Raw genomic sequence first — 13,718 nt, 5'->3', positions numbered from 1 at the left:
TAAATGAAAAAGAGAAAATTATCACTACAACTTGTAAACATTGAGCATACCCTGACTTCTTCCTCTATATCTGGCCATAAGGCAGGCTGCAGCAGATAACATGATGTCAATATTGCTTGTGTCACCGAGCATGTAATTTTACACGTAATAAAACAAAAACAGTTGAATGCAAGTGGCAGGAACAGCCAATGTTCAATTTTGCAGTTGTGAAATATTTACTTAAAGTAACTTAAGGGTGAACATGAATGATAGTTGGTTGATCAGAATTTTAGGGCAGATTCCTAGGCATCAGGAAGTTTCTTATAAAATTCATTCATCAGAGGGTATCTGCAGTAGCAATAGTTTAAGTAAAAATATTAGTTTTACTTTATATATATATATATTATTTAAAGTGATTGTTTATATTTTTACCATGAACAAAGGGGGAAGGGGGTAATGGTTTTAAGAACTAGAAATCTCAGTGTGTCCTGGTTATATTACTTTAAAATCTGATCACCCTATTAAGTCTATATAATATCTAGTTTAAAGGTTTGCTGACCTTTGAACCTGGTGACCCTGGAATACCTGGTGGACCTGGATTGCCAGTTGGTCCCTAAAAATGAAGTTTTTGCTTTTAATGTTTCTCCATACCAGCAACAGTAAAGAAATAGAGCAGAGTAAAAATTTATACATAAATTTTCTATTTAAACAAAGCTCTGTAACTAATACATTGACATTATGTACACAATCAACAAATAATGTAAAAAATGGACATTATATCTGGTATCTAATCAAAAGCTTAAATAAATTTTGTTACTGTGCTTTCTATAAATAAGTGCGTGATACGCACTTAAAATAAATTGACTTTTGGAGATAAATTACCTTAAAAATCTTTAGTTTTATTTTTTACTTTCTTGGTGACATTTTTATCATATGCATTTTGTCAAGCCAGAAATATGCTTGATGTTTAAATGATAAACTATTGACAGGCTTGTTTCTAGCTTGAAAAGAAGCATTTAATAGAAACTTCAACAAAGAAATAAAAAATAAAACTAAAGTTGTTTGAGGTTATTTATCTTCAAAAGTCTAATTTATTTAGTTTTTTCACCTTTGCATTCCTTTGTCTTTTTTGTTCTATATACATGCATGCATACGCAGTATATATATATATATATATACACTGATGTTAATACAATAGCTCTTTAACCCATTGACTGCTGATTCATCATATAGGGTACAGCTTGCCTCTGGCAGTTGAATGCGAATATGCCCTATACAGTATATGACTTGCAAAAATCTAGTGTGTCTTTAGAGCAGCTGTGGTCAATGGGTTAAATAAACAGTAACTGCTAGGGAATTGTTATGCAAAGCATATGCCTAAACTAAACAAAAGTTCTAATGAATGGTTTTTACAAATTAAGTGCTGTTTGGAAAATGACAGAGAGAAAAAAAACAACAACAAGAGCTAAGTAATGAAACAGAAATAATAAGGTGTGACAAAAAAAAGAAGATAAAACACATAAAGGAAATACAACATCAGTACACACTGTATTTAACAGAATGGCTGTTGTTTACTACCAATTATGTGATCATGATAGATTAGTTAGAAAGGAAAAAGCTGAAAGTATCCAAATGCAATATGACTTACAGGAGACCCAGGAGGACCTGGTAAACCATCTACTCCCCTCAAACCCTAAAGAAATGAAAAACTAGTTTAATAATCACATAATAATAATACATACACTTTATGTTATAAAAAATATTTAAATGTATCAATAAAATGAATTTTTAGCTGAATATAATTTATTTTAAAACTTAAAAAATGGTACACAATTTTACTTTTCAAAATAACATAAGGATAGTTAAGTAAACTCTGTAACTCTACATCAGTGTCAAACAAAAAAGGATAAATTCTTTTTCAAAAACTGAATGCTTGAAATACAGGCTTCCACTGCATTACAAAGTCCAAGTTAAAGGGGAAAATTTTGAATTTTTTTTCACATTTACATTCTATCTTTTTTAATTTTAATTAAATATATATAGAAGTATACGTTTGTTCAAGTATTTGTGTAATAGACAAACATAACATACCACTGATTTATTCTCTAATCAGACCAAATGAAAGGTACCCATTTTGATGAAACTGCAAATTTTAACAAAATAATCCAGCTTGGTTTATAAAGATAAAAATATATACAATTAAGTATGATTAATTCTCAGAAATCCTCAAGTTCTCTGCATTTCATATATTGTACGCTAGCTACTTAACCTATTTCAACAAACGTTTTTTGTCTCTTAATAGAACAGTTTCTCATTTTCTAAAAATGTATTTTTCTTTATGTAGCTGGTCATTTTAAAATACCACAGAAAAGAAAATATCAAATTAAATAAAATAACTAAACCATATACTACAAAAAATCTAGATTATATGCTCACAGGAGGTCCAGAAGGTCCTTCTTTTCCATGCTCTCCTCGAAGTCCAGGAGGACCCTTAGTTATTGAAGAAACAAATAACACCATTATACAAAATACTGCATAACAAGAGCTATAATATTATTATTAATACCGATCATGCTAACAGAAAGTAAAAGGTATTCATAATAAGATCCTTAATTTAATTTGTGTTCAAAGAAAGTAGCCTACAAGTCATTATAAAGACAAGTTTTCAAACCTTTTTTTTTAACATACTACAGGAGCATTCAAAGCATTAAACCTTGAAATGAGTAATACTGTTAGCTACATAAACTTTAGAGTTCCACATGGATTGATATTTTTACTAAAGTTGATTCCAAGGAAATCATAAAAAAATAATAAACTATGGTGAATTTTAAAATTCCAAAGAAATTGTTCAATTAATATTTTATACAAGTTTCATGTCTTAATAAAAGTGTCCATAAAAAAACTCTTACTGACTCATGTGACATATATATATATATATCCATGATAATCCATTGTATTGAACCTGGAGCCTTTTGTACCCCATAAAAGTGCTCTAGTTATTGTCAGTAAGGCATTATTTAATAACTCAAACTATCACAAATTTTCACAACTTTTCTTATTTCTTGTTAACACCATTATGTTCCTATAAGTGGTATTGCACTTTACATACCCATGTCACTGAACAGTTATCCATAGCTGCAAATTAAGCACTAGATATATTATGTATTTAGTTATAAGATTGCATTAGCAATTGACCAATACTGATTTGTGACACTATTCAGAGTTTATGGAAACATGCACATACTATGAGAAGAATATCTTTTTAAAAAATTAGGTGAGAAATTGATTTTTTTTTTCACCGAGATAGATACAGTGATGCTTTTGTCAAAGAAACTGTTCTAAAGAAGTCTGAAAACCAAGGTTCACAAATTATGTAGGTTTGAATATCTGGATGTGTTCAAGCAAAGTTGTTTAGCCAGCTTATATCATGATTAAGAAGTAAAAAGTGAAACCTAAAGAATGTGCACAAGTGGGGATCAAAGTGCATATGCCACAACGTGTACAGAGTGCCATTCAACAGGATATTATGGTTTTGATTTCAGTTATCAACTTTTCATAGTACCATACATTGCTCATTTCACAATAGTTCATATTAGAGAAAATACCATAAACGATATACAGGGACACTAAACACAATTTTTGATATGCATTTAAGGGGTTATAGAGGTTATGTAAATGCAATATGGAAACTGTACAATGGAAAAAAAAAATTTTTCTTCATCGCATAAACATCACCTTGCTCATCAACTTGTCAGAGTCTGATTCAGACTGACTTGGGCAATCCACAGACATATCTTTAGTACAACTAAAAGCCTGCCAAATAGATAGACACAGTAAATGCAGAATTAAGGTCCCTATTCAAGTGCTCTAGAAACTGTTGGTAAGGGATTTTTAAAAACTCAAACAATCACACATTTTTATACCTTTTACAGATTTGCTTATTTGATGATAACAACAGTATGTTTCTAAGAGTAGATTTGTACTCTACATACCCAAGTGACTGAACAGTTATCAGACCCAATGTATAATCAGTTAAGTAACTTTATATTTATACTAATTAAAAGAGCATTTTTTCTTCTTTAACTTAAATTACATATTTTATATAAACAACTGGACTAATGATAATAGCAAAATAAAATGATTTTGCAGTAAAAGCAAAAGGTTGGACAAGTAAGTTAACTAATTATACAGCATAGTCATATACAGTATTTTATTTATTATGTTTATCTTAACAAGGTTTTAAACTAGCTTCACTCTTATTGTTTTAATAATTTTAACCTGAATTACTTCTGCCGTTGATATGAAAATTATATCGGTGGGAACTTTTGTAAACAATTTTAAGTGCCCAGAAAGCTGAATTTAGGAGGGTATCATTTGCAAAACGAAATTTTACAAGATTGACTTTAAATAGTAATAAAACATAAGATGTTTGTTAGTGAATACAAATATTAGCTAGATATCTCAACACTATACAACATGTTTTAGACAGCTTTAATTGTAAATCTTTTATTTGTATAACCAGAGAAAACATACAGTCTTTTATTACAGAAATACTTCTTTGTTTGTTAAACATAAAGCTACACAATGGGCTATTCTGTGCTGTGCCCCCCACAAGTATCAAAACCCGGTTTTTAGCAGTGTGAGCCCTCAGACTTACCGTTGAGCTACTGGGGGATTACAGATATATATATATTTAGTTTTTTTACTACACACACACACACACATTTGTATATATATGCTAAGAAAAAATATATTTCTATGCTCATAAAAAAAACAGAAAGAAAAATATATATATTCATACCAATGGACCCGGAATACCCATTTTACCCTGCAGTCCCATAGCACCCTGAAAAGAAAAAAATATTTTATGACTGAAACAATCAACAAATACTTAGTTAAATTTATACAGCTTTTGTTTAAGCTGTCTAATTAACAACACAAATACATTTTATTAAACAGAACACTAGTCATCTACGAGGTTTTTAAGCCTGTTTTACTTCACCATATACTGGACATAGTGACCTGAATTAACTTAGGTATGTGAATAATGTTATGACTTCATCAAATTCATTATTTGATACCATACAGTGGACCAACTGTTTAATAAATACAGAACACTAGTTACTTTATCATAACTGTGGTATAATAACCCTTGTATTGTTAAGTATTTTCTATATCAATACTATTTAATTTTAAAACAATAAAATCTATGTAAAGAAAATTATTCAGCAAAGCCGATTTCAAAATTTTGTGTTGAGTTGAGTTTAGTACCTAAAAGAAATTTTGTAAAATTCAGTTTTCATTCATCATCAGGTGTTCTTTGAGTTTATTTAAATGTTTTCTCAATTCCTGATAAGACATGCTTCAATGATAGAGGATTAGCACACAAAAGATGATATTATTGATATATCACAGTTCTGATTTCTAGATTGTGAACAGATTATTAATAATAAGATATATATATGTTATGGATTCTCACCTTCTTTCCTACTTGGCCCCGTTCACCTTTAGCTCCATCTGCACCTGGATATCCCTATAAGTCCAGATCAACAATCACTTACAGCCATTAAGTATAAACACAAGGTAAAATACAAAAGATAATAATTTACATTAAACAAAAAAGCCCACAATATAACCATATCATGTGAACTGAAACTTCAAGCAATGTAATTTTTTTCAGCCAAACTGAGCTGTAAAGTATGTTTTTGTATCAGGGAGAAAACACAAAACAACTCAATAAGGACAAAGAGTATTTTCTGTTAAAGCTTTTCAACATCCTATTAAGCAAAACAACTATAATAAAATAATTTCTAAAATGATAACAAAGCTCTAGTTTATACACTAAATAGAACAACTTGTCAATCAAGTGAGGCAGTAAAATGTTTACACTTATAGTATCTAAGAATCACAAGTTAAGATATTGTTCTTTGTTCTCATTTTAATTCGTATTTAGTTTCTTTTTATAGATCTTAGAGAGGTACTTTTAATATGTTGTTTATTACAATCTTTGTTAGCTTACTCTAAAACTTTTACAAAATTTTTTCCAAAACCACAAGAGAACTTTCTGTTAATTTATTTCTGATCTGTAGTAAATGTCTTTGTAAACTCTAATTAGAAGAGAAAATTAATCTCCTCATTTTTGTTAGCTAGGAACCAATGTGTTAATTAGTACACTTTGTTACAACGTTTTAAGAAATAGGCCTAATATTACCGTATTGTGTATGTTATTGAAAAACTTCATGTTATAAAACATCAGCATATGATTTAATTTAATAAATCTAAAATGGGTTTAATACAAATACTAAAACAACATAAAAAACTTGTACTGTAAGATACTAAGCTATTACAATAAACTGATGAAAACTTTAGGACACATGATGAATAACAGTGTCGATCTCACTACACCGCACGTCAACCTACCTGATGCCCTTTAATACCGGCTAGTCCAGGCAATCCTGGTGTTCCTCGTACACCCTAGACAATGAAATTACATTATCTCATGCACATAAGAGTTATTTAATAAATACAAGAGACATACATAACCGTCACCTGCTATTACTAAATTATACTTCCTTCTATGTGTAATCTAATAATAACAGATTAAATTAAAATCACTATAAAAATACAAATTAAAAAGGACATAAAATTGATCACTATAAGTAATCTCTGTATTTAGTAGAATTTTTTTAAGGTTAAAAGCAATTTTAGTCATCAAGTAAAGGTATGGGAATATGACGTATCAGTTATTTTTGTAAATCTTCAGCTTATCATTCTTAGTTCCTGTGTATAATTATTATCATACTGATAAAAAACGTGTATATATATATATATATATTACCGTTATTAGTTTTGTTCTATAAATAATTTTAACTATTTATATTGTATGTACAATCAACTAACATCACAAATAATGCACAATAATAGTATGATTGTAATATTGTTGTACAAGTAGTTCAAACAATGAGTAAAAAATGTTTCCAAATACAAAATAGTCTTTTAAAGCAATTCACAAAGTTACTACAAAGTAAAAATCTAACAATAAGAAAATGAGAATAAGTGTTCAACAATAACTCACATGTGGCCCTGGTGGACCTGGAGGGCCCGTCATTCCATTAGCACCTGTTTTTCCCTAAATATAAAATGTACATTTAATCAAAAACATATGACACTAAACGATGCTTGATTATTCTTTATTTATTGCTTAAGACTAGTTTTGTAAACATATATATAAAATTGGAATGTAACATTTACAATAGTAGTCATATGTATTCCATAGTTTTGGTATTGTGAACATAAATTTCCATTCAAGTTCCAATTCTCATTAAATCATAACCATTAATATATTAGTTTGTCTAAAAACACATTTCTAAAGTGGGTAAAAATGACAGATAAACTGTGCTTCACTGTTTGACATATCTGGCTTATATGCACAACAGGTTAAACCCATGTGCTGCCAGCTTCTTCTATTGCAATGTTACACATTTTTCTGACTTCAAAAGAAAATAAAACATTTTTCATTTCAATCATTAATGATCAGCTTGTATCAATGATCTACATATATTTTTTATGCATTATGACAATTTTCATACTGCAATTTACAAAGTTTATTAACTTCACTGTCTGAGCTACTTTGCAAATATATATACACATTTCCTTATTCCTATTTAAGAAGTTATCTTAGCTGTTAAACTTAGTGGTTTCAGATTAGAATAATCTATTATGGGTGACAGTTCTAGAACACTGTAACCATTAAACATGTGTTGAAACAGAACCTATAAAGCATTCCCATTCCTTCTATATCTATGATTTATGTCTGAAGAAGTGGCAAAGATGCTGAATTTTTTTTTTAATTAACAGAATAATATATTTCGTTTTTGTTAGAATCTTAGAAACGCCTTGATTATGTATATATATATATATATATACTAAAAATTTTCAATAAATCAGTCAATATAACAATCTATTCAAATATTGCCATTCTTTTGGAAAACTAAGCAACACAGTAAAGTTGGCTACTTTCATCACAAATATGTGCAACTCCTTTATGGAGTGCATTGTCTCAGGAAAACTACTGTCAGTATGAAAGCTCATATAAACGTGAATAATTATCACCACTTTTCAATTGAATAAGCAAATAAGCTCTTGGCTCATTGACGCAATAAACTGCTTATCAGTCAAGACATATCGTTTAACAAAGTTTAAAATTTTGTTGGATAGTCAGCAACAAACTACTTCTGTCTTAGAATATATATATCATATCTCGTCATTAATAAATAAATAATAAATTATTTTCTTAGTTATCATTTTCAAGTTGTTGTTTTTACAAGCATTAGATATTCCATAAGTAACTGTCTATCAAAACAAAAAATCTGTAAATGATGAATACACGAAAAATACTTTGAAGCTAAGTTTTAAAATGTCAATTCACAATACAGAATAATTTAGACTTGCAAATAGTATGTATTCACAACCAGCTATAACAATACTTTTTCACTAAACAAAAACTTATTCAGGACATGCCAAATTCATTTTATTACATGTCTTTATAGCTCTTACAGTTTTCTTCTTTTTTTTTTTCACTGAGAAAAACATTTTACAGAAAAAACTTAAATACCAAGACTGGAAAATGTTTAATTTATTAGAACCATAACCACTTATTCACTAAAATAACAAAATGATGAAAAAAACATAAAATCCTTGAACAGCTAATACTTTATAAGTGTAAGTAAATTTGTTGCATTAATCTGGTAATGAAGTAGACATAACTAAATAATGCAAGATTCATATCATCAAAAGTAGTACTTACATCCTTTCCAGGTAGACCAGGCAATCCTCTCTCTCCTGGCTGACCACGTGGCCCCTGGAAAGTGAAAAGCATTAATTCTCAACTGATATTTAGTTGTTGCGATGTGAAAACAATATTCTGAAAGTAATATTAAAACAAAAAAGCTTGATTCTGTGGCAATATCAAGTAATATAATTCTCAAATTACCCACTTTTTTTAAACTGTTTATTGCTGTTAAGGTATATATGCTATACTACTTTGAGTAAGTTTAAGTTTTTCCTGCTCAACAATTAATGTGAAGGACTGACCAAAAAGTGGGTGAAAAAACACTATTTTTATGTGTCAAATACGTAGCAAATGAGTGAATAGTTTCATATAGTGGAATTAATAAGCGTATTGATGGTATTTTTAAATATTTTGTGTATGTCTCTTAGTCATTAAAAACCCCGTTACCAATGAATAATGGACTCGCAAACAATTTGATGCATAAATAGTTTAGAAATTTTTTTTAAAAAAGCCAAAGAAGCCCATATGGGCCCCCATTAGCAATTTTAGGCTTAACTAAATTAGTCATGATATAATAGAAAAGCAAAATCATGTGTAATGCTAGATAACAATAAGTTCCTACAGCTACTGAAATAGATCCTCAAATTGTATAGGTAGGTTAAAATGTTTTTGAAAAGGCAGAAAAAATGACATATAATTCTATTATTATTATTTATGTGAAAGAAAAACACAAACATGTAGATTTAATTGAAACACATTTCTAATATTAACAATATACTCAGGGTCAATTAAAAGTTTCACACAAGAATAATTAACTAACACAAATTTTCTATTATAACTAGACTCCAAGGCTACTTATACAGCTGAAAGAAGTTTGAAATCAAACAATTATTACTAATGAATTGAGTCCATGATTCTATTAGGAATGATACAAAAACACATTTGCAAATTAATGCTAATGTATATGTAAGTTATATTAATAAGCCTATCAGCTACTGAATTAAGAGTGTCATTGTGATAAGGCTTTAAATATCTTGAAATTCAAAATTTAATATCAATAATGTAATTATATTTCAACAGAATCAGTATCCTAACCATATAATACTGGAAATCAATACAGAGCCTTGAAAATAAGCTTTTGTAGCTAATGTTACTAACTGCATGGCACTTACATAGTTTGCGTTAGATGGTATATTGTATTAATTTATCAGTATGGAGAAGAAGTTTTTAATAATTATACATATAGGTTACCGGAGCTCCTGGTACTCCAGGCTCTCCACGTATCCCCTGAAATCCTTGAGGTCCCTGCAAAAACAAATGTTATTATAACACACAAGTATCACAGTTTTAAAGGAAAACAAAACCTCAACATTACGAATACTTTCTATATTATTACATGAATTATTATACAAAAACTATGAATTAACAAAAAAAAAGTATTAATAACATCTTGTTTGTCAATAAACCCTAGAAATGCTCTCTGAAGTTATCTTTGTCTCGTAATAATAAATCCAAATTATCAAAGATATCATCTCCAACACACACCACAGAACCATTCACTTTCTTAGTGTCTAAACAATTGTTGTCACTAACATGTGTTTTTAAAAAAGATACTCATTTCATAAATACATTTTAGCCGAGTAAATAATATGTATATAAAATTTAAAATGTATTTAATTAAGTAAAAAAAATTAAAATTATGGCATTCTCAGTGATAAAAACTTTTATTAACATTTCAGATTTTTGCTTTATCATATTGTTAAAAAGAAAAGCAGTTTTCTATAATTTCAAAAATTGTTCATTCCCTCTAGAACATCATAAAAGCTTATCTAATTGAACATCTCTTATTTCTTATTCTCTGCAACATTGTCATTTTAGTTAATTACACGTCATTTTTTTTATCCAACAACATGAAAGAAAAAGTCTTACTGGAGGTCCAGGTGGTCCAGTGGATCCACGAGGTCCAACAGGTCCCTATATCACATAAGCTTTATATAATTTATGCTTCTGAATATAAAAAAACAAGTTATCAAACAATGGGAGTATATTTGAATTTTCTAAATTTCTAAACTGTAAAGTATATTTTTCACTTTTCCAATACTTAAACTGCAAACACAAAATACTGTATATCCTTCCAAGTAAAATATCTAAAGAAAAAAAAAGTAATGTACGTGCACACATATGGCAGTGTGTATCTTAGAATCTACAATTACTCAGCTGCTTTGATTAGTTTCTAGAATATTTGAGCCATATTTATTTTCTTTTAGCCATTTTAACACAAAAACATAAAACGTTTTTATCATTATATTTTCTTTGTCATAATAAATTAAAATTCTTAACATTCAACAGCCCTCCAAAAATGTATTTTAATTTGGTATATATATATATATTTTATTAAATATAGTATTAAAATCTCTCTGGTTTACTTCTTATTTTGTAAGTGCCATTGCTCTTCAATAAAACAAAATTTCTAATAAAATTTCTAATTAAAACTTTATGACAGATTTTAATTTCTGAAACTCTGAAGAGTAAACAATATTACACTGAAAATCAAATTAAGTGGAGATAACTTCATTTATATTCATATATTTCATATCTTGTTTAATTTAATTCAATCAGTTTTGAAGCATTGAAGCTTTAACCAGTTGTAATTAACTTTAATACATAATCAAATGCTTTAGGTGCTAGATAATGATTTGTTTTGTAATGATCAATTGATACACTGTATACTTTTCTTTTATATCATATAAAATACAACAAATAGGTTAACCAATCACAAGTGACATAAGTTGTTTCTCAACATTTTTCTATTTACAGAACTTAAAAACATGCAAGATGCCCACAGTTATATATCAACAACTAATATTACAGAAGGTGTTCTGATTTTTGTTTTGGAAGTTAAATAAATTTATTATGCTACATTATATATCTCAGTATAAAGTACATACCACATGTGCTTGTAGATAACTGAAAGCTTCAGGATGAGGTCCTTTATCTCCACTGAAACTCTGGTGTAGTGCAAGTTGATCAAACCAAGATGACACCTATAATATTTAGGTAATTACTAAGTTGGTTTGTTTTGCATATCACGCAAAGCTACAAGAGGGGCTATCTGCACTAGCTGTCCATAATTTAGCAGTGATAGTCTAGAAGGAAGACAGCTAGTCAACATCACCCACTGCTAACTCTTGGGCTACTCTTTTACCAAAGAACAGTGGGATTGACCGTCACATTATAATGCCTCCATGGTTGAAAAGGTGAGCAAGTTCGGAGATGCCGATTCAAACCCGCGACATTCAGATTGTGAGGAAAGCTCCTTAAAAACCAGGCCAAGTAATTACTAAACTGTTTTCAAAACTAATGAAAGATAATTAAGTATTTCAAAGTTATATAAGATGGTTCCAGGTCTCCCATTCCATTTTTAAGGAAAAGGAAAAATGATTTAAATGAGTAAGTTGTAATATGTATACAGACAACATAAAATGACAATAAATCAGTCAACATAGCTGTAACATGAAAAAATAAGTTTTCTATCTAATTTCTTTTTTATATAATTCAAAGAATACTGATCAACTTATCAGGCTTTTATTACAGGTTTTGTTTATCATTACAGTAAAAAAATTAGTCCTATTCTGCAAAGTGCTCTGTTTTTAACATATTTTATGAAAACATGAAAAAAAAAAATATATATATAAATGAGACTTGCAAAAATGTATGTGTGGTTAAGGTTTATTGAAAAAAAAAGACTTTAAAGGATTTATAGGTCATTTTCACAAAACAAAAAATGGGACCACTGTCAAAATATATGTTTTAATGGGTGTTATAGGTTCACTGGGGGACCTGTACTCTCTACATTTTATCTAAATATTCAATTTTGAATTTTGAGTTTAGCATATCTTATTTAATAATGTATTTAATCCTACAAAAATATTTAACTAAAGAATTCTATAAATGCAACTCATTGCTCATAATTTGATAATCTTAAAAGGGGTGCTAAAAAAATGTTAACATATTTACTATCATGATAATAAAAATAGAAAATGTTTCATTGAAAAAATATGTTTTTTATTTTTATTAAACCTGAAAGTTCTAAATGAATCAGACTAAAAATTATCAACCTTCTCATTTTTAATGTTTCCTCCAATGTACTTAAATAATGATCTCTACACGTTTATGACAAAAATGTTCAAAAATATTAGAAATCAACTCACTTCTCCTGGTGGTCCTGGAGGGCCAGGATCACCTGGATTTCCTGGCAACCCTGGGTGTCCTGGGGGACCCTAGAGAATAAGTAATAAATAGCATTTGTCATATTTATTTTATATTCATTCATAAATAAATATTGATTTTAATAAAATATACTGCCTACATACAATAACAATGACTTATACAGAAAGTAATATTCATACAAGAAAATGGAAAAAATTATTAACTTTTAGAATACATACTAATAAAATATTTACTTCCTATATCTCAGTAATGCTGGGAAAAAATATTTTCTTGCTAACGTCTTACTTTTCATTCTTCTCATTGTCAGTATAAAACTATAAACTGTTTACAATGAATGTGATAAAGTATTAACAATAATTTCTGACAATCATAATGTTAACTCAGACAAAATGATGCCTGAATTTGTAATATAATAATAATTTTGCAACAAAAAAAAAGGATTCATTTTTACTTTCAAAACTTTGACTTATGGATATATATATAACTTACTCTATCTCCTGATCTGCCTGGGTTTCCAGGTTCACCAGCTTCACCCTGCATAAAAACATACAATCTTTATGACTATTATTATTTCCTCAAGTTTGATTAAATAAAAATATTACATTAAGTGAATTTTAACACCGACCCGATATTAGTTCAGCATGAAGGATTGGAAACATGATACTAGAAGTAAAAAGAAGCACATTATTGATATAATATTGTTACGTCTCCGTGTGTT

At 28.7% G+C, this 13,718-nt stretch overlaps 1 protein-coding gene across 1 annotated transcript in view; it reads right to left on the bottom strand.

Annotated features, from left to right (window-relative positions):
- Nucleotides 1-13,718, bottom strand: part of LOC106467608 (collagen alpha-1(I) chain-like) — a 72,287-nt gene that overhangs the window by 53,917 nt on the left and 4,652 nt on the right. Inside the window, 13 exon segments of the mRNA XM_022395813.1 lie at nt 539-592; nt 1,628-1,672; nt 2,416-2,469; nt 4,781-4,825; nt 5,459-5,512; nt 6,400-6,453; nt 7,055-7,108; nt 8,786-8,839; nt 10,022-10,075; nt 10,700-10,744; nt 11,719-11,814; nt 12,982-13,050; nt 13,490-13,534. Of these exon segments, the coding sequence (XP_022251521.1) occupies nt 539-592; nt 1,628-1,672; nt 2,416-2,469; nt 4,781-4,825; nt 5,459-5,512; nt 6,400-6,453; nt 7,055-7,108; nt 8,786-8,839; nt 10,022-10,075; nt 10,700-10,744; nt 11,719-11,814; nt 12,982-13,050; nt 13,490-13,534 (723 nt within the window).

This window comes from Limulus polyphemus, unplaced genomic scaffold (assembly GCF_000517525.1).
Source record: "Limulus polyphemus unplaced genomic scaffold, Limulus_polyphemus-2.1.2 Scaffold2677, whole genome shotgun sequence".
NCBI classification, from domain to species: Eukaryota; Metazoa; Arthropoda; class Merostomata; order Xiphosura; family Limulidae; genus Limulus; species Limulus polyphemus.
Note: the sequence above shows the minus strand (reverse complement) of the source record. Positions and strands in the feature narration are given on the sequence as shown.